At 43.5% G+C, this 18578-nt stretch overlaps 1 protein-coding gene across 1 annotated transcript in view; it reads left to right on the forward strand.

Annotated features, from left to right (window-relative positions):
* Positions 1–4564: 4564 nt before the first annotated feature.
* Positions 4565–18578, forward strand: part of sft2d2b (SFT2 domain containing 2b) — a 23746-nt gene continuing 9732 nt past the window's right edge. The window contains exons 1-4 of the mRNA XM_083644001.1: positions 4565–4727; positions 7865–7954; positions 8068–8153; positions 16352–16433. Of these exons, the coding sequence (XP_083500127.1) occupies positions 4659–4727; positions 7865–7954; positions 8068–8153; positions 16352–16433 (327 nt within the window). The 5' untranslated portion in view covers positions 4565–4658. The remainder of the gene's footprint in view (positions 4728–7864; positions 7955–8067; positions 8154–16351; positions 16434–18578) is intronic.

Consider the following 18578-nt stretch of genomic DNA (forward strand, 5'->3'; position numbering starts at 1 on the left):
ATCAGTAAGTAACTCCCAGCAGGAAATATGATTAGTTCTTAGATTTCTCTGTAACAAAAGGGCACTGAAGGGAAACAGGGAAAGGATCAAGCTTGTATGTTATTAAGGCCTACACTTATGTTATTAAGGCCTACATATGTTATTAAGGCCTACATATGTTATTAAGGCCTACTGTTATTAAGACCTACATAGACGAACAAGTTACAACTAGTGGATCAGCCTCTTCTCACTTCGGAAGTAGTTTTTGGAAAAATGGCCATTTGGCTAAGGTCCACCTTCTGCTCCTAATGTAAACGTGCTGTAGCGGAAGATGGAAGTGTTGTGTGAAATGGACCTGATGGTCTCAGATCAGCACACAAACACCATCTCACACACGTGTTCTGATCCTGTGGGCCTTCAGAATGCTCATCTACAAATGTTTTGTTTTCATCTCGTTGTGTCCTTCTTTGGTGGTTGGCGTCCATTTCTGTTTCTGCACTACACTTCCCAGAAATCACCTGTCAGTGTGTCCAGTACTGTTCCCCTTGCATTCTCTGTTCATGCAGTTTGAGTTTCTGTAGTTCTTTTCTTTGTCTGTCCAGCAGTGTTAATTGACATTTCCTAAGTCCTGCCCCTTTTCAGAACCAATAGACCCATTTCACAGAAACCGTTTTGCGGTGGTAAAAGCCCGAAGAGGCCCTGGTTTACAGTGATTTTAGCCTACCTGGTAAGATTTGACCAACAACAACAAAAATGCAATATTGATAACAAAGAATCATTCTTCCGCCAAGCAATGTTGTCCCTTATGGATAGTCCCTCAGCCACGACACAAGCAAAACACATAATACTGTGATGTGGTCACATAGAGTATTTACAATGGCTTCAAACACGGCTCAGCCAATCTCAATCAAGAACTGGAACTATCTGTTTTATATCAGGAAGTAAAGCAGGCGTAACCAATAACATGAATTATGGTTCCATTCCATTTAGGTGTTCCAATCAATCAATCAATCAATCAATCAATCAATCATTTATTTCACTCTAGACCACAATTGTGGTGTGGAGTACATTACATGAAACATAAACAATATTGTTGTGCATGGTAAACAGTTCACAGCAGGGGTACAAAACATAATGTGTAAACACAAATGTATACATATACATATAGCTTATAACTTAAGAGAAAACAAAACAAAACGGAGACAATTATTTGAAAAGAGGTAATGCAGAAATCAAAAAGGCACCAAGTTTATATAGTAACTTTTGCTTGCATGTTTGGAATAAAAGTATACATTTGGCCATGGATGGGTGGTTAACATAGAATTTAGGCAATAGCTTTTTTCTAGCTTCATCAATAGTTTGGTTTTTACATTCAAAAATTACATGGAATTCGTCTCCTAGGAAGTCTCCAGTACACACATTACAAAACCGTTTGCTCCTCTCTAGACCTTTGTATCTACCTATTATCTTACCAGGGCCCTCATGAATGTTATTGGTTACACCTGCTTTACTCCTGCTTTACCACCTTGAAACGATTGCTGTGAAAAGGGCCTATTAGCCTTTTGCACCTCAGCCATTTTGTGTCTAAAGGCAGGAAGTAACACAGGTGAAAACACAACATTAACGGAGGGCCCCGGCACTGGAACACTTAAATGAATTGGAAGTTGGAAACCCTCATTAATGTTTGCCTGCCTTTTAGACACAAAATGGCTGCTGGTGAAAAAGGACCATAGGTCAACTCTTCCGACACTGTAAAGCAGGGGTGTCATATTCCATTTCATCCCGGGCCACATCAAAGGGCCGCGTGTAAATGTAACTGATATAAATGTATCTAGCCTATTTGTTATTATCATATTACATAATTGCCACTGATTCGATCAGTACTGGTCTAATAACGTAATAATCAACTAGCTCTGAAAGCAGAATTATAGGAAAAACAATGCAATGTAAACAAATTGACTGTAACTAAATTCACAGTAACTTACTGGCAGCAAGTAGCCATTCATTTACTGTAATTATATTCACAGTAGAACTACAGTACTTAACTTGTATTCACAGTAGTGGTTTCTTTATTGCAAAATGTATTTACAGTACCATTTTCTTTACTGTGTTTCAGTGTTATTTTATTACTGTATATGTGTTTACAGTAGTGTTTCATTACTGTAAAATCTGTTACAATATATTTTCTGTACTGTTTCTTTTCACAGTGCCAATTTTTTTACTGTACATTTGTTTACAGTAAGTAAAGGTAAAGTCCCACTGATTGTCACACAATGTGTGAAATTTGTTCTCCGCATTTGACCCATCCCCTGGGGGAGCGGTGAGCAGCAGCAGTGACGCGCTCGGGAATCATATGGTGATCTAACCCCCCAATTCCAACCCTTTGATGCTGAGTGCCAAGCAGGGAGGCAAATGGGTCCCATTTTTATAGTCTTTGGTATGACTCGGCTGGGGATCGAACTCACAACCTCCCAGTCTCAGGGTGGACACTCAGACCACAAGGCCACTCTGTAAGGTGTCATTACTGTAAAATCTATTCACAATTGTGGTTTCTTTCCAGTTTCTTTTTATAGTGCTAATTTCTTTACCGTATATTTTTTTACAGTAGTGTTTTACTGTAAATTTGATTTACAATATTGTTTTTTTTACTGCGTTTCTTTTCACAGTGTTAATTTCTCTACTGTACATTTGTCCACACTCACAGTAGTGTTTCATTACTGTAAAATCTATTTACAATATATTTTCTACAGTAGTCCTTTACTACTGTGATTTTCTACAGTAAAATATTTTCTGTAGAATATACAGTGTAGGCCTACTACTGTAAAAACTATGTACAGTAATAAACTGTGCATAACACAGTAAACTACTGTGGATTTCACAGCGATTATTATTATTTTTTTATAGTGTGGCAAACAGACAACTAGTAGCCTACAACTATTCAAACTAATTGAATTAGAATTGTATTGCGCAAAAAGACATCTGAACCCCCCCCCCCCCCCCACCCCCCCCCCAAAAAAAGAAGAAGAAAATAAAGGGGAATATAAAAAAGGGGGCGGGGTACCTAAGTAACTGTTACTCTGAGTACATTTTACGTAAGCTAACCTACTTTTAACTTTTACTCAAGTAGATTGTAAACCAGTAATTTTACTAATTAAATTTTCATCAAAGCAACGGATTTTTGTTTGTAGCCTACTCTTTCCACCCTATGATATCCCCACAGTTAATGTGTTTATTTTGTATCAAATAAAGTAAAATAATTTTTACACAGCACAGCAGCTGAGAACAGCTGATTATTTCCAAACTATTATTTTCCAAACTGATGACTCTGCTTGCTACTTCTGTGATGTCAGATTGTTAGCTAACAATCCTCGCTCAGCCAGACTAATCATCACTATGTTGCCAACTCGTGATTTTCCAAGTTGTATGTGACAGTAAAAAGAAGCTGCCATTAATGGCAAAGTGATGACTATCCCTCCTTTGTGGTTATCACGTCTGCTTGGCAGTGGAAACAGACTGTGGAGTGGAGGCGTACTCTAAGGAAAATAGCATGAATCATATATCCTGTCAGGAGAGTGTGGCTGTTTCAGGCAAGTCAGCCAGCCTCCCAAAGACTGCTTCGTCTCCTACAGCTGGCCTCTGAAATAACACACACACACACACACACACACACACACACACGCACACACACACGCACACACGCACGCACACACGCACGCACACACGCACGCACGCACGCACGCACGCACGCACGCACGCTATAGTGCATGCGCGTTGCGCCTTTCTCATTGCTAAACAGCTGTAGGTCTTTCCTGGGAAATATCCTCTAGTAGTACACAGTAGGTGATGGGTTTGACTTTTCTGCTTTGTTTAGAATAACAGAAGAAGAACTGGGTAGCTAGTTAGCATCAGAGATGGGAAAAGTACACACATACCTTAAAGTAGCCTACAGATACTTGTGGTAAAGTACTGATTCAACTTATGTCACTTTAAAGGACTTTGCACTTTATCATTTGAGAGTGTTCTGCTTTGATGTGACTGCTGTGCTCCATGCACTAAGTCAAATTTGTCATTTATAATTTAATGACGCACTATGGCTATTAAATTAATCTTGAATATTGAATTTACTCAAGTTAAAGTAAAAAAAAAAAAAAAAAAGTAGGCTATAAATCATAGTATAAAAGTAAAAAAGTATTTCTTCCGGCTGTTTCTGTGGAAAGCTAACTGAATCTCACGTCAATTGCATTTGGGACAACAGCGTGATTGGGAGAATTTTGGGTGGACAATAGACATTGTAATTTTATTGACGCTTTTTACACAATTATAATAATTTATAGATTCAACAATCCAGTAGGTGGCAGTAATGCAACATTTAGGGATGCCAACCGCTATAAAACTCCAAAGAGGAGGAAGAAGAAGCAGAAGAGGAAGAAGAAGAAGTAAACAGGTGGAGGTGATGTGATGTGAGAGTAACAGCGCCGTGCTGTGGTCAGAGTCGGTACTGCACGCGGAAGGAAGACAAGGCGGCTGCACCTGTTGAGCTGCCTCTGACTCAGGTCCAACTTTAACAAACAGCTTAAATAACAACTTAACTCTAGCGTAACAGCTTTACTGTAACCTTAACAGCTTTAGTCGTTAGCCTCTCTGTGGAAACACAGACCTCTCACTCCGCTCTCTGCCTGATGGACAAGCTGAAGAGAGTGCTGAGCGGCCAGGACGATGGGAACAGTGACAACACAGACATACTGGAGGTAACTACGTTACGTTAGCATGCTAGCTTAGCATGTTTAGCCTGCTTGCTGCTGTCTGACAGCTGTTGTCATAAAGTGAGTTTTTCCCACTTTCTTCATTCAAGTTCATGACTCCAGAGAGCAGCGTGACGTCACTCTTGTTTGTAGACAAACTCACATTGTTTATTAATGACTGTTGACAGTATTTCTGATTTATGGAGTGATAAAAATATGAATATCCAAAATTCACCCTGTAAAAACCTTTGGCTGGATTATGTCAATAAAATGAAACAAGAATTTTGAATCTGGATTTCTGTTCAGGTTTCTGTTCTGGAAATGTAGGCAAATTATGGTACATTTAAGTAGATAATTCCTCATTTGGATATTTTCAGAAAGATTGTAATAGCCTACAAAAAATTGCTGTCCTAATGTCAGTAATCAACTGTGGAAGTTCCTTGGTGATATCTATGAGTTCATTTTTTTTACCCTATTCACCTGTAGTGTCTCACCTTAAAGACTTGACATGTTTTCGCTAGTTAGCTCCGGTTTGTCTTATTTACCAACATCAACAATACAAATGACCCTGACAGGTTCTGCTGCTGCTGTAGGCTACATAGGCTAGCCTAAAAGTGTTGTCCTTGAGGGGGTTCCAGGGGAACACTTTATGTTCACTATAATTCCATCCATAAGTAACACAATGACAGAATGTAGGAGTGTTTTGGTCATGGTTTCATACACTTTCTGTAATAAAACATCTGAAAGCAAAACTCTTATCACATGGGGGACCGTGGTCTAATTTGTGTCAGTTTAGGGTCTTCTCACTGACAATTTAGCTCAAGTTGGACCAGTCAGTCTAAATACTGTAGTTTTTAATCTAGACCATATTTATTATGATGATGATAATGATGATGATGCCATAAACAGACAAGAAAATAAAAAACAGAACAGCAACCTCCAGCATGAATAAAAACACAATAATAAAAAGACAAGCAGACTGGTACAGTATGAGGGGATCAGTTAGTAGGCCAGTTTGAACAGGTGTGTTTTGAGGTGGGATTTGAATGTTGTTATGGTGTCAGACTGTTGAATGTGTGGGGGCAGGGAGGGACTGGGAGTTCCAGAGCCTGGGGGGCGGTGCAGCTGAAGGCCCTGGTCAGGAGACCAGCTGAGGAAGAGTGCAGGTAGCGGGCCTGCGGGAGGGTGTGTACATCTGCAGGAGGTCAGAAAGATAGGTGGGGGCTAGATTGTGGAGGGCTTTATAGGTGAGCAGGAGGTTTTTATAGTCAATTCTGTAACAAACGGGGAGCCAGTGAAGTTGGATGAGGATGGGGGTGATACAGTCTGATGATCTGGTGCGGGTAGTGAGTGATCCAGGCAGCCGAGTTCTGAATGAGCTGAAGTCTGTTGAGCAGTTTGGTGGGTAGTCAATCCTAGATGTAATGAAGGCATGGACCAAGACTTCTGTACTGGATTGGGAGAGGGATGGGCGGAGTCTGGAGATGTTGTTGCTGAGATGTTGTCCGGGTGATGTTTTTTATCTGATGTGCAAAGGAGAGGATACTGTCCAGGATGACACTGACATGATACTGTCCAGGATGACACTGACGTGATACTGTCCAGGATGACACTGACGTGATACTGTCCAGGATGACACTGACATGATACTGTCCAGGATGACACTGACATGATACTGTCCAGGATGACACTGACGTGATACTGTCCAGGATGACACTGACGTGATACTGTCCAGGATGACACTGACGTGATACTGTCCAGGATGACACTGACATGATACTGTCCAGGATGACACTGACATGATACTGTCCAGGATGACACTGACGTGATACTGTCCAGGATGACACTGACGTGATACTGTCCAGGATGACACTGACGTGATACTGTCCAGGATGACACTGACGTGATACTGTCCAGGATGACACTGACGTGATACTGTCCAGGATGACACTGACGTGATACTGTCCAGGATGACACTGACATGATACTGTCCAGGATGACACTGACGTGATACTGTCCAGGATGACACTGACATGATACTGTCCAGGATGACACTGACGTGATACTGTCCAGGATGACACTGACATGATACTGTCCAGGATGACACTGACATGATACTGTCCAGGATGACACTGACGTGATACTGTCCAGGATGACACTGACATGATACTGTCCAGGATGACACTGACATGATACTGTCCAGGATGACACTGAGGCTTTTGACTTGGGCGGAGAAGGGAACAGTGAAACCATGGTTGATGATGTTTGGGGCGGTGGTGTTGTGGGTTTTGGAGAGGCTGTTTTCTGAGCCGATGAGCAGGCCCTCGGTTTTACTGTCATTGAGCTTCAGAAAGTTCCTGCTCATCCAGCTCCTGATGTCCTGGAGGCAGGTGGTGAGGGAGGAGGGGGGAGGAGCTCCTGATGTCCTGGAGGCAGGTGGTGAGGGAGGAGGGGAGAGGAGCTCCTGATGTCCTGGAGGCAGGTGGTGAGGGAGGAGGGGGGAGGAGCTCCTGATGTCCTGGAGGCAGGTGGTGAGGGAGGAGGGGAGAGGAGCTCCTGATGTCCTGGAGGCAGGTGGTGAGGGAGGAGGGGAGAGGAGCTCCTGATGTCCTGGAGGCAGGAGGGGGGAGGAGCTCCTGATGTCCTGGAGGCAGGTGGTGAGGGAGGAGGGGGGGGGAGCTCCTGATGTCCTGGAGGCAGGTGGTGAGGGAGGAGGGGGGGGGAGCTCCTGATGTCCTGGAGGCAGGTGGTGAGGGAGGAGGGGGGGGGAGCTCCTGATGTCCTGGAGGCAGGCGGTGAGGGAGGAGGGGGGAGGAGCTCCTGATGTCCTGGAGGCAGGTGGTGAGGGAGGAGGGGGGAGGAGCTCCTGATGTCCTGGAGGCAGGTGGTGAGGGAGGAGGGGGGAGGAGCTCCTGATGTCCTGGAGGCAGGCGGTGAGGGATTAATCAAAGGTCAAAGGTCATCATAGTATACGGGGGGGGGGGGGGGGGATCCCCCAAGCCTTCACCTAATTTTGGCTTAATTTGTTTCTCTCAATTATTGACTGCCTCTTCTACCTTCCTGTCATGGTGCTGTGTGTGTGTGTGTGTGTGTGTGTGTGTGTGTGTGTGTGTGTGTGTGTGTGCGTGTGCGTGTGCGTCCAGGCAGCCAATCAGGCGTCGACATTGGCCTGGGGGACAAGGGTCAAAGCCTTCCTCATCTGCTTCGTGCTGGGCGTGACCAGCTCTGTGGTGGTGAGTCTGATTGGTGTAGAGCCTTTGTGTACGGCAGCTGTCTGTCTGTCTGTGTTGTCATGGTAACAGCTTGTCTGTCTGTCTCTCTGCCTGTCTTGTCTGTCTGTCTTTAGGGCAGCTGTCTGCTGTGGGTTCCAGGAGTGGGTCTGGCTCTGTTTGCTGTCCTCTACAGTGTGGGAAACGTCTGCTCTCTGGCCAGGTACTGTACACACAACACAACCTGGGCCAAACTGGAACCAAACTGGGCCAGAGCCCTGTACCACCAAACAGGTTTACTGGCTTAGCGAGGTAACTTCAGGTTTATCCCTAGTTTTGCCGTACCACGACGCTAGTTAACTTCTTATCGAGATAGATCACCATAGCAACTTATGCTCTACGACTAAGCTGCTTTGTAGCAGGTTAAGTTCAGAGGATAAGATCAAAACCCATGAAAGACCCACCTGCTTACCAATCAGCTCTCTGGAAACAGCGAGTCACCATTCATATGGTCCCCATATGAAAAATACATTGCATTCAAATGAAAAAGAAAAAGAAAAAAAAGGCTCCTGTTGAATTAATCAAGGACTGAAGCCTTGCACTTGTTGCAGGCTACATTTAAATTAAGCCCTACTTACCACTTTGGAATATGTTTTTATATATTCATTTTTGTGCTCTCAAGTAGCCTAGATACGTTGTTTGACCCCGCCGATCGATTGCAGCTGAATGGTGAGTGGAGAAATATCACTAAACCGGCATAAAAAGGTTACATAAACATCTCCAAAGCGCACGGTGCCGTGTGCGCAACGGAGCTGAGGCAGTGAAATGGTCATACATGTTAGAATAGCCTACTACATCTAAGCAATTTAATATGGGATCACCTGCACACAGGCGATCCTATATTAAGATGATTCATATCTAGGCTACTCCTGCATTTTGCAGCTGCAACTGTGTTGCTTTTGGCCTGTATGATGTGATTGAACTTCATATTTCCAGCTTCATTATATAGTAAATAGAAAAAGGGAGCTTCTTGATGCTTATAAAGAATTTAATTATTAAAGAAGTAATGTACAGGTATACTCAATAGTTAATACACAATACATCTTCATAGGACAAGGGCACAAGAGACGCAACGCGTTTCAACCTCTGGTCTTCGTCAGGCTGTAGGCAGAACAAGTTGGTGGCCGCTCCTGTATAAAAGCAAATACGTAACGTGGCACAAGGTGAGCTGACGTGGCGTGCGGAAGTGTTACTGTGACGTATGAACTACGTCAGAAACAGAAATATATACATAGAGAGCAATCAGGTATAGAAATAGTACACTAGGCTGTGTGAAATACAGCAAAAGCTATAGGGCAAATTGTATGGGTCTATGCACACATTATAGGCTATTAGAAAAATACATAGGCTATAAGTCATACACTGGGATGTGGATACATCAAGGTCAAATACCACATTATCCAGTTGGAACATATGAAACATGTGAACGGGGGGGAGAGTTACAGGCACAGATTATAGGAAACATGATAAATCAAAGTCTTCATTGAGGCCGTGGGGAGCGGCTGTGTGCAGCGCATGGATCCAGCGCGCCTCGCGTTGGAGGAGTGCTCTGTCTAAATCACCGCCTCTCGGGTGCTGCTTGACCAGGTCAATGGCCCAGAAGCGGAGATCAATGTCACTGTGAGACTTGTTCAAAAAATGTTCAACGAGTGGAGCTTTGGTGTCTCCACGGCGGATAGCACTTTTGTGTTCAGTGATCCGTGTGCGCAAAGGGCGAGTCGTTTTCCCAATGTATAGGGAGGGACATGGGCAGCTGATGGCATAGACTACACCCTGTGAAGCCCCAATGTATAGGGAGGGACATGGGCAGCTGATGGCATAGACTACACCATGTGAAGCGCAGGTGGTGAGGTGTTTGAGTTTATAGGTCAGATTGTCCGGGGTGGTGAACGTCTTGAGCTTGAGTGATTGTGCGCAGCAAGAACAATGAGCGCACGGGAAGTGTCCAACGGGTGGAGGCAGCGAGTCAATGGTGCGCTGTGTAGTAATGCTGGGGGTGTGGGAGGTCTTAACCAGCTTGTCTCTGATATTCGGATTGCGTGTGAAAGCAATCCTGGGGGGTAGTGTGAAGGTGTTGTGGATCTGAAGGATATTCCAGTGTTTCAGGAGGCAGCGTCTGATTTTGTTGGCCAGAGGGGAGTATTGGAGGGTCGCAGTGATTCTGGGAGGGGAAGTGTCCGTTATTCTGGGCTCCAGTAAAATGTCTCTGTGAGCATGGAGTGCGCGCTTGTAAGCGTGGGAGACAGGGCGGTGTGACCATAGCCCCTCTCCAGAAATCTCAATCGCATGTCAGAGGACTTGGATATGAAGTCCCGCTTATCGTTGCACAGTCTGCGCAGGCGCAAGAATTGTCCAGCTGGCAGGTTATTTTTGAGGGGGGAGGGATGATAACTGGAGGCGTGTAGGAGGGTGTTTCTGTCTGTGGGTTTCCTATAGATAGTGGAGTTCAATTTATTGTTGTGTTTATATACAGAAACCTATAAACTTAAACACCTCACCACCTGCGCTTCACATGGTGTAGTCTATGCCATCAGCTGCCCATGTCCCTCCCTATACATTGAGTTATAACACCACCTGCGCTTCACAGGGTGTAGTCTATGCCATCAGCTGCCCATGTCCCTCCCTATACATTAGTCTATGCCATCAGCTGCCCATGTCCCTCCCTATACATTGCTTCACATGGTGTAGTCTATGCCATCAGCTGCCCATGTCCCTCCCTATACATTGCTTCACAGGGTGTAGTCTATGCCATCAGCTGCCCATGTCCCTCCCTGTACATTGCTTCACAGGGTGTAGTCTATGCCATCAGCTGCCCATGTCCCTCCCTATACATTGGGGCTTCACAGGGTGTAGTCTATGCCATCAGCTGTGGCGGTGATCTAGACAGAGCACTCCTCCAACGCGAGGCGCGCTGGATCCATGCGCTGCACACAGCCGCTCCCCACGGCCTCAATGAAGACTTTGATTTATCATGTTTCCTATAATCTGTGCCTGTAACTCTCCCCCCCGTTCACATGTTTCATATGTTCCAACTGGATAATGTGGTATTTGACCTTGATGTATCCACATCCCAGTGTATGACTTATAGCCTATGTATTTTTCTAATAGCCTATAATGTGTGCATAGACCCATACAATTTGCCCTATAGCTTTTGCTGTATTTCACACAGCCTATTGTACTATTTCTATACCTGATTGCTCTCTATGTATATATTTCTGTTTCTGACGTAGTTCATACGTCACAGTAACACTTCCGCACGCCACGTCAGCTCACCTTGTGCCACGTATTTGCTTTTATACAGGAGCGGCCACCAACTTGTTCTGCCTACAGCCTGACGAAGACCAGAGGTTGAAACGCGTTGCGTCTCTTGTGCCCTTGTCCTATGAAGATGTATTGTGTATTAACTATTGAGTATACCTGTACATTACTTCTTTAATAATTAAATTCTTTATAAGCATCAAGAAGCTCCCTTTTTCTATTTACTATTTATATTGGCCTGCTGAGCTATCTTGCCGCCACTTTTTGACTTTTCCCAGCCTCATTATATGAAATATGGAGATATGCGACTCTGCTGACAATAGCCTATATATGTGACCACAAAATAGGCAATTTTTTTATAAATGAAATCTATGCCCGCAAGTACCGTGTTGATTCAGTTCAGAAGCCTTTTTTAATTTTATTATCATTCTGTTTTTATGCCTCCGCCGGCGAAGCCAGGCCGAAGGCATTATGGATCCGGGTTGTCCGTCCGTACGGCCGGCCGTCCGTACGTACGTCCGTACGGATGTTTGTTAACGCGATATCTGAGGAACGCCTTGACGGAATTTCATCAGATTCGCCTTAAACATTCACTTAGGCTCAAGGATGATCTGATTAGATTTTGGTGGTCAAAGGTCAAAGGTCAAGGTCACTGTGACCTCTCGAACGCCATTTTCAAGCTTGTTAACGCGATATCTGAGGAACGCCTTGACGGAATTTCATCAGATTCGCCTTAAACATTCACTTAGGCTCAAGGATGATCTGATTAGAGATTAGATTTTGGTGGTCAAAGGTCAAAGGTCAAGGTCACTGTGACCTCTCGAACGCCATTTTCAAGCTTGTTAACGCGATATCTGAGGAACGCCTGGACGGAATTTCATCAGATTCGCCTTAAACATTCACTTAGGCTCAAGGATGGTCTGATTACATTTTGGTGGTCAAAGGTCAAAGGTCAAGGTCACTGTGACCTCTCAAACGCCATTTTCAAGCTTGTTAACGCGATATCTGAGGAACGCCTGGACGGAATTTCATCAGATTCGCCTTAAACATTCACTTAGGCTCAAGGATGGTCTGATTACATTTTGGTGGTCAAAGGTCAAAGGTCAAGGTCACTGTGACCTCTCAAACGCCATTTTCAAGCTTGTTAACGCGATATCTGAGGAACGCCTGGACGGAATTTCATCAGATTCGCCTTAAACATTCACTTAGACTCAAGGATGATCTGATTAGATTTTGGTGGTCAAAGGTCAAAGGTCAAGGTCACTGTGACCTCTCGAACACCATTTTCAAGCTTGTTAACGCGATATCTGAGGAACGCCTGGACGCAATTTCATCAGATTCGCCTTAAACATTCACTTAGGCTCAAGGATGATCTGATTAGATTTTGGTGGTCAAAGGTCAAGGTCACTGTGACCTCTCGAACGCCATTTTCAAGCTTGTTAACGCGATATCTGAGGAACGCCTGGACGGAATTTCATCAGATTCGCCTTAAACATTCACTTAGGCTCAAGGATGATCTGATTACATTTTGGTGGTCAAAGGTCAAAGGTCAAGGTCACTGTGACCTCTCGAACGCCATTTTCAAGCTTGTTAACGCGATATCTGAGGAACGCCTGGACGGAATTTCATCAGATTCGCCTTAAACATTCACTTAGGCTCAGGGATGATCTGATTAGATTTTGGTGGTCAAAGGTCAAGGTCACTGTGACCTCTCCAACGCCATTTTCAAGCTTGTTAACGCGATATCTGAGGAACGCCTGGACGGAATTTCATCACATTCACCTTAAACATTCAATTAGGCTCAAGGATGATCTGATTAGATTTTGGTGGTCAAAGGTCAAAGGTCAAGGTCACTGTGACCTCTCAAACGCCATTTTCAAGCTTGTTAACGCGATATCTGAGGAACGCCTGGACGGAATTTCATCAGATTCGCCTTAAACATTCACTTAGGCTCAAGGATGAACTGATTCCATTTTGGTTATCAAAGGTCAAAGGTCAAGGTCACAATGACCTAACAAATGCCATTTTCAAGCTCGGTAACGCCATATCTCAGTAACACCTTGACTAAATTTCTTCACATTTGGCTCAAATATCCAATTCTGCAAAGAAACGCCTTGATGCAATTTCTTCCAATTTGGCTCCAACATCCACTTGGACTCAAGAATGAACTAATGGCGGAGGCATAAGTCCGCGTTGCGGTCGTTCTAGTTTATTGATTAGCCTATAGACGGTTTTAACTTGACAACAAAAACATTCTAAATTGAACCCCCGCTCACTTCCTGTTGCAGTGTTTGCTATGGACATAAAAGAAAAAAAAACATTCAAGTGCAGGACTGACCATTCCGTGAAAAACACAGCTGAGCAGTGAAAACAAAAGTAACGATGTCGAGTGAATATTTCTGCAGTTTGCCGAATGCTGAGCAAAAGGAAGTGCTGTGGGGTTGCACTCTGGTGAAAACCGTCTATAGGAATTATTCAATCAGTGCGACTAAACACATCATGAGATCATTATTATTCATTGAGCCTAAATGGTCTAAATATACATACGGATTTTGGACTGAGATAGATTACACATTGCTTCCACTCGCAAAAAAGATATGCCGGTTTTATTGAGTTTATTGAGAGGGTGAATTGAGCTGCTGTAGGATACGTGGAGGCAGAAACCGCTCTTCAAATAAATGACTGATGTGGATAAAAGTGGTAACTTTAGACAGTCATTCGGGAACAGACTAATAATATCCAACACGGATTTTGATTCTGACATTAGTAGTACCGTAAATTCCGGACTATAAGCCGCGGCTTTTTTCCCGTTTTTTGGCCTTTTTTGGCCCCTGCGGCTTATATAACGGTGCGGCTTATCTATGGATTTTTTCAAAAAAAAAAAAAAAAAATCTCTCTTTTTTAGCACTCTTTCTAACTATAAATCCACTTCTGTTTTAATTTCCTCTCTTGCCCTCTTTTAACAACATAACATAACATAACATAACACAACACAGGTAAGCAGAAAGAAAAAGACGAAGCAATCACCGCCATGAATGAGGAAATGACTCACCTGCTGGAGGCTGGAGATACACGGCTTGGGCTAAACTTTTACTCCGTGAAACACTATCGATTAAGTCCGACATCGCTCAGAGGTTTGAGCAGCTTGAAAACAAGTTTGAAAACGTGCAGAAGTCCATCCACTCAATCACTAAATAAAATAAGGCAACCGTGAACAGAGTTTCTAATGCGGAAAAGCGCATCAGCGCACTGGAGGACAAAAACAACACAGTGAGTCCGAAAGTGGATAAAATGCAAAAACAAATCGAAACCCTGCACACGCAGGTTGATGACTTAATCAGCAGGAGTAAAAGAAATAACATTCGCCTGATCAATGTAAAAGAGGGAGCTGAGATTGGTGACATGGACGCTTTCGTGGCAAAATCCTGTGTTACATCCTGGACCTGAAGGAAGGCGAGAAACCACCAGAGGTGGACAGGGCACACCGGGCGCCTCGGCCACGTCCAGACCCCGGCCTGTCACCGAGGGCCATCTTCATCTGCCTACTCCGCTGGCCCGACCGTCAACTCATCCTCCAGGCTGCGGGGAAGAAGCCCCTCACCTGGGAGGGTACGCGCTTTTTCGTCCGGCAGGACCTCTCCGTGTTGGTGCAACAGAAACGCGCAACATACAACAGCATCATCGAAAAGGTTAAAGTCAATGGATATCGCTTTGGCGTACTGTACCCAGCGAGACTCGTCATAACCATTGATGGACAGCGGCGGAACAAGAGCTCAAAGTGAAACTGCCGAATATCTTTTGAGTTGGACTGGTCAATAGTACTGTGAGTAACTAAAATAAAAAAATAAAAAACGGAATTCTCTCTTCTTTAGCACTCTTTCTAACTATAAATCCACTTCTGTTTTAATTTCCTCTCTTGCCCTCTTTTCACCACACCGCGGACACTGTGTGCACTGTAAAAAAAAACAAAAAATACCATTAAAACACCCGCGGCTTATAGTCCGGTGCGGCTTATATAAGAAAAAAATAGTCAACTTTGAAGGTGCGGCTTATACACCGGTGCGCCTTATAGTCCGGAATTTACGGTAGTTGGCTTTGAACGAATGAGGAAATAAGCGTGTCTGGCGCTGTAAAAGCTGCTCTGAGCTGGAGCAGTCCATATTGCATTGTGATTGGCTAGTTGTTAAAAACCACGCCTCTTTGCGGGCACGAGCTCCTGTGCACGAGCATTTTCATGTGCACGCGCTCTCAACTTGATTAGAAAAACCTGGTTCCACTTACCGAGTTGATAACCACGTTCGTGTTATCGTTCAGCTGGATTGAAATTATCTGGTTAAGCCAAACCAGATCAAGGGACAGATCCCGGATCTGCTTATACAACATTCGTGGTATAGGGCTCAGGTCTGACACAACACAAACTGACACAACACAAACATTCACAAAACAAAAATGTCACAGTTCGGTTCAATACGATAGGACAGCGGTGTCACGTTTCACTCCGTTTTTGATACAGCAAAAAAGTAGAAATGCATGAGATTTTTCTTGATTATTATTATTTATTTATTTTAATTTATTTGACTAATTTACAGTATTTATTTTATTATTTTCACTGTCTAGTTTAAATTGTATTTCAATTTATGACTTTATGATGATTTTTTTAACACCTCTTTTTTGTCTCAGTTTTAGTTTACCATCATCTCCTTGTAGACTTGCACTGTTCAGCAGTGAAAGATGAGTTGGGTTTGCAATGTGTATTGAACCTAAAGGCCTTTATGTCCCTGCAGGAAATTGCAATATTTGTGGGGGTTTGAAATTTTTCTAAATTCCGCAAAAATGGCTTGCTCACTTCTTTGCCAGTTCCTGCAATTTTACTGTCCAACAGATCACATAAAATGCAAATTGCATCAACATTTTTGAGAAAAGCCACTGCAAAATCAAGCAACCATCACAAATTAATTTAATTTAATGTGTTTAATGTGTGTGTGTGTGTGTGTGTGTGTGTGTGTGTGTGTGTGTGTGTGTGTGTGTGTGTGTGTGTGTGTGTGTGTGTGTGTGTGTGTGTGTGTATCTTTGTGTGCGTGTGTGTGTGCGCGCGTGTTGCAGCACCATGTTCCTGATGGGTCCACTGAAGCAGCTGAAGAGGATGTGTGCTAAAGAGAGAGCTCTGGCTACTGCTGTCATGCTGGTTAGACACACACACACACACACACACACACACACATAATGCAGTCAGATGCTGGGAGACAGTTAGTTACAAAAGTGCCTAGTTGGCAACCACAATAATGCGTATACAAAAACAGAAAGGAACACCACACAAGGTGATGGCAGTGGCAAGTTGACAAATACAGTTACACTGTAATACAAGATATTGGTTAGTATCCACTTCAAGGATACAAAAAGCAGCACCTTCTCCATATTGAGCGGCTACCAATAATAGCAGAGACTGAGCAATACCTTGCTAGCTGTTTGGCACTTCTCTTAGGTAGTCCAGCCATCTGGAGGCCTCTCATAACCAGTTTGTGAACATGACCCAGGCTACCAAATATGAAAACTAAAAGTTTACAACTGTAGCCCAGCTGTGAAATGATCTGCTTCAGCTGTTGATACTTTAACATCTTGGTCAGAAAGGCCTCCTCTAGGCTGTGGTCAAAGGTACAGCCAACCTCTAGGATGAACACCTCTCTGTGATTTTCATTGACAACAACAACATCAGGAGTGTTCGCTCACACACACAGATACTGTGTATACACACACACACACACACACACACACACACACACACACACACACACACACACACACACACAGGGCGGTAGCCAGGGATTTCGGGCCCCATGAAAGGATATCACACTGGGCCCACGGATGCCGCCGTCCAAAGGGTGGCGGTGGAAAATTTGGCCATTTGAAGCCCAATTTAGAGGAATATCTCATTTTAAATCAGAGAGTTCCCCAAACTTTTGAGTAGCCAGTCAGATTGAAAAAGTAGCCGGCTCATGTTCGCGGCGTTTCTTCCAGGGGTCCTTTTCCCAATTAATAAACAAACCTCAAATATGTATCCATGAGTGTGACAATTGAAATAATACAAATAAACCCAGGAACTTTGATGATAGAGAGGACCACACAAAAAATGTCCTCGCCACCAGAGGGCCAGATTTAGCTGAGGGTTGGGGGACGAATGGCGCTGGCATTTGAAGTCAGGTTTAGAGGAATAACTAATTTTAAATGAACAGTTGTGATGTCATTATTTAGTCTTAAACACCAATAGTTGATCCTTTTCTCACTCACTCCTATGTCACCACCTGCTCTCCCTGCAGGGCTTGAAATTAGCTTTTTTGGCCACCTGCCAATATGGCTGCTAGAAGTTACCAGCCAATTAGAATTTCCACTAGCCAAAATGTTTTTCTTGAAATAAACCAGAATATGAGTGGGTTAATTTAAGCATAAGTGGCCCGGGATTCTCAAAGCCTGTGTTGAGGGTCACACAAGAACAAAAATGCACTCTTGAAGCTAAATAAATCCAAAACCAACAAGTTAATTATTTAAATGTTTACTTCAATGTAGAACAGTCATTTCTTACACATGAGATTACTTTGAGCCTTTTAGTCATAAAGATTATTGAAAGATATTCCATATTCCAGACTGAAATGTTATAACAGAAGTGGAGTATTGGCCAGAATGACATGAACATTTGGACACTTATTCAGCGGGTATCTTGTATGTTGCCTTCAAGGTTCAAGATTCAAGATTTTTATTGTCACTCCATGGTACAAGTATCACGTGTGAAATTCTTGTGCTGTGGACTCCGTTTACAACATAGTGCAAATAGTACAAATATAACAGGGCATATGAGTGCAAAAACAACAAGAGACACAACAAGCAATAAGGCAGTATAGTGATAAGACAAGTCAGAGACAGTGGCTTATTCACTGCACATAGGTGCACATGTCATGTGCATACTTTAGACGTGCTTAAACATTTTAAATTCTGCGTATTTGACATACAGGTGCAAATAACATATTCCTTATTAAACATACAATTAAACTCGGCATTTTAAATTCGGCGTATTTGACATACAGGTGCAAATAGCATATTCCTTATTAAACATACAATTAAACGTTAGACATACATAATGGTAGCAGCTACAGTACGGTACAGTGCGGCTACCACACTATTTGTGTATGTTAAGGAGTCTCGTGGCCTGCGGGAAGAAACTGTTCCTCAAGCGATTTGTGCGTGCTTTTGGGACCCTGTATCTTCTCCCTGAGGGTAGCAGGGAGAACAGGTTGTTGTGGGGATGGTTTGTGTCTTTGATGATCTTCAGGGACCTCCT

Source organism: Poromitra crassiceps, assembly GCF_964638095.1.
Source record: "Poromitra crassiceps genome assembly, chromosome: 10".
Lineage (NCBI taxonomy): Eukaryota > Metazoa > Chordata > Actinopteri > Beryciformes > Melamphaidae > Poromitra > Poromitra crassiceps.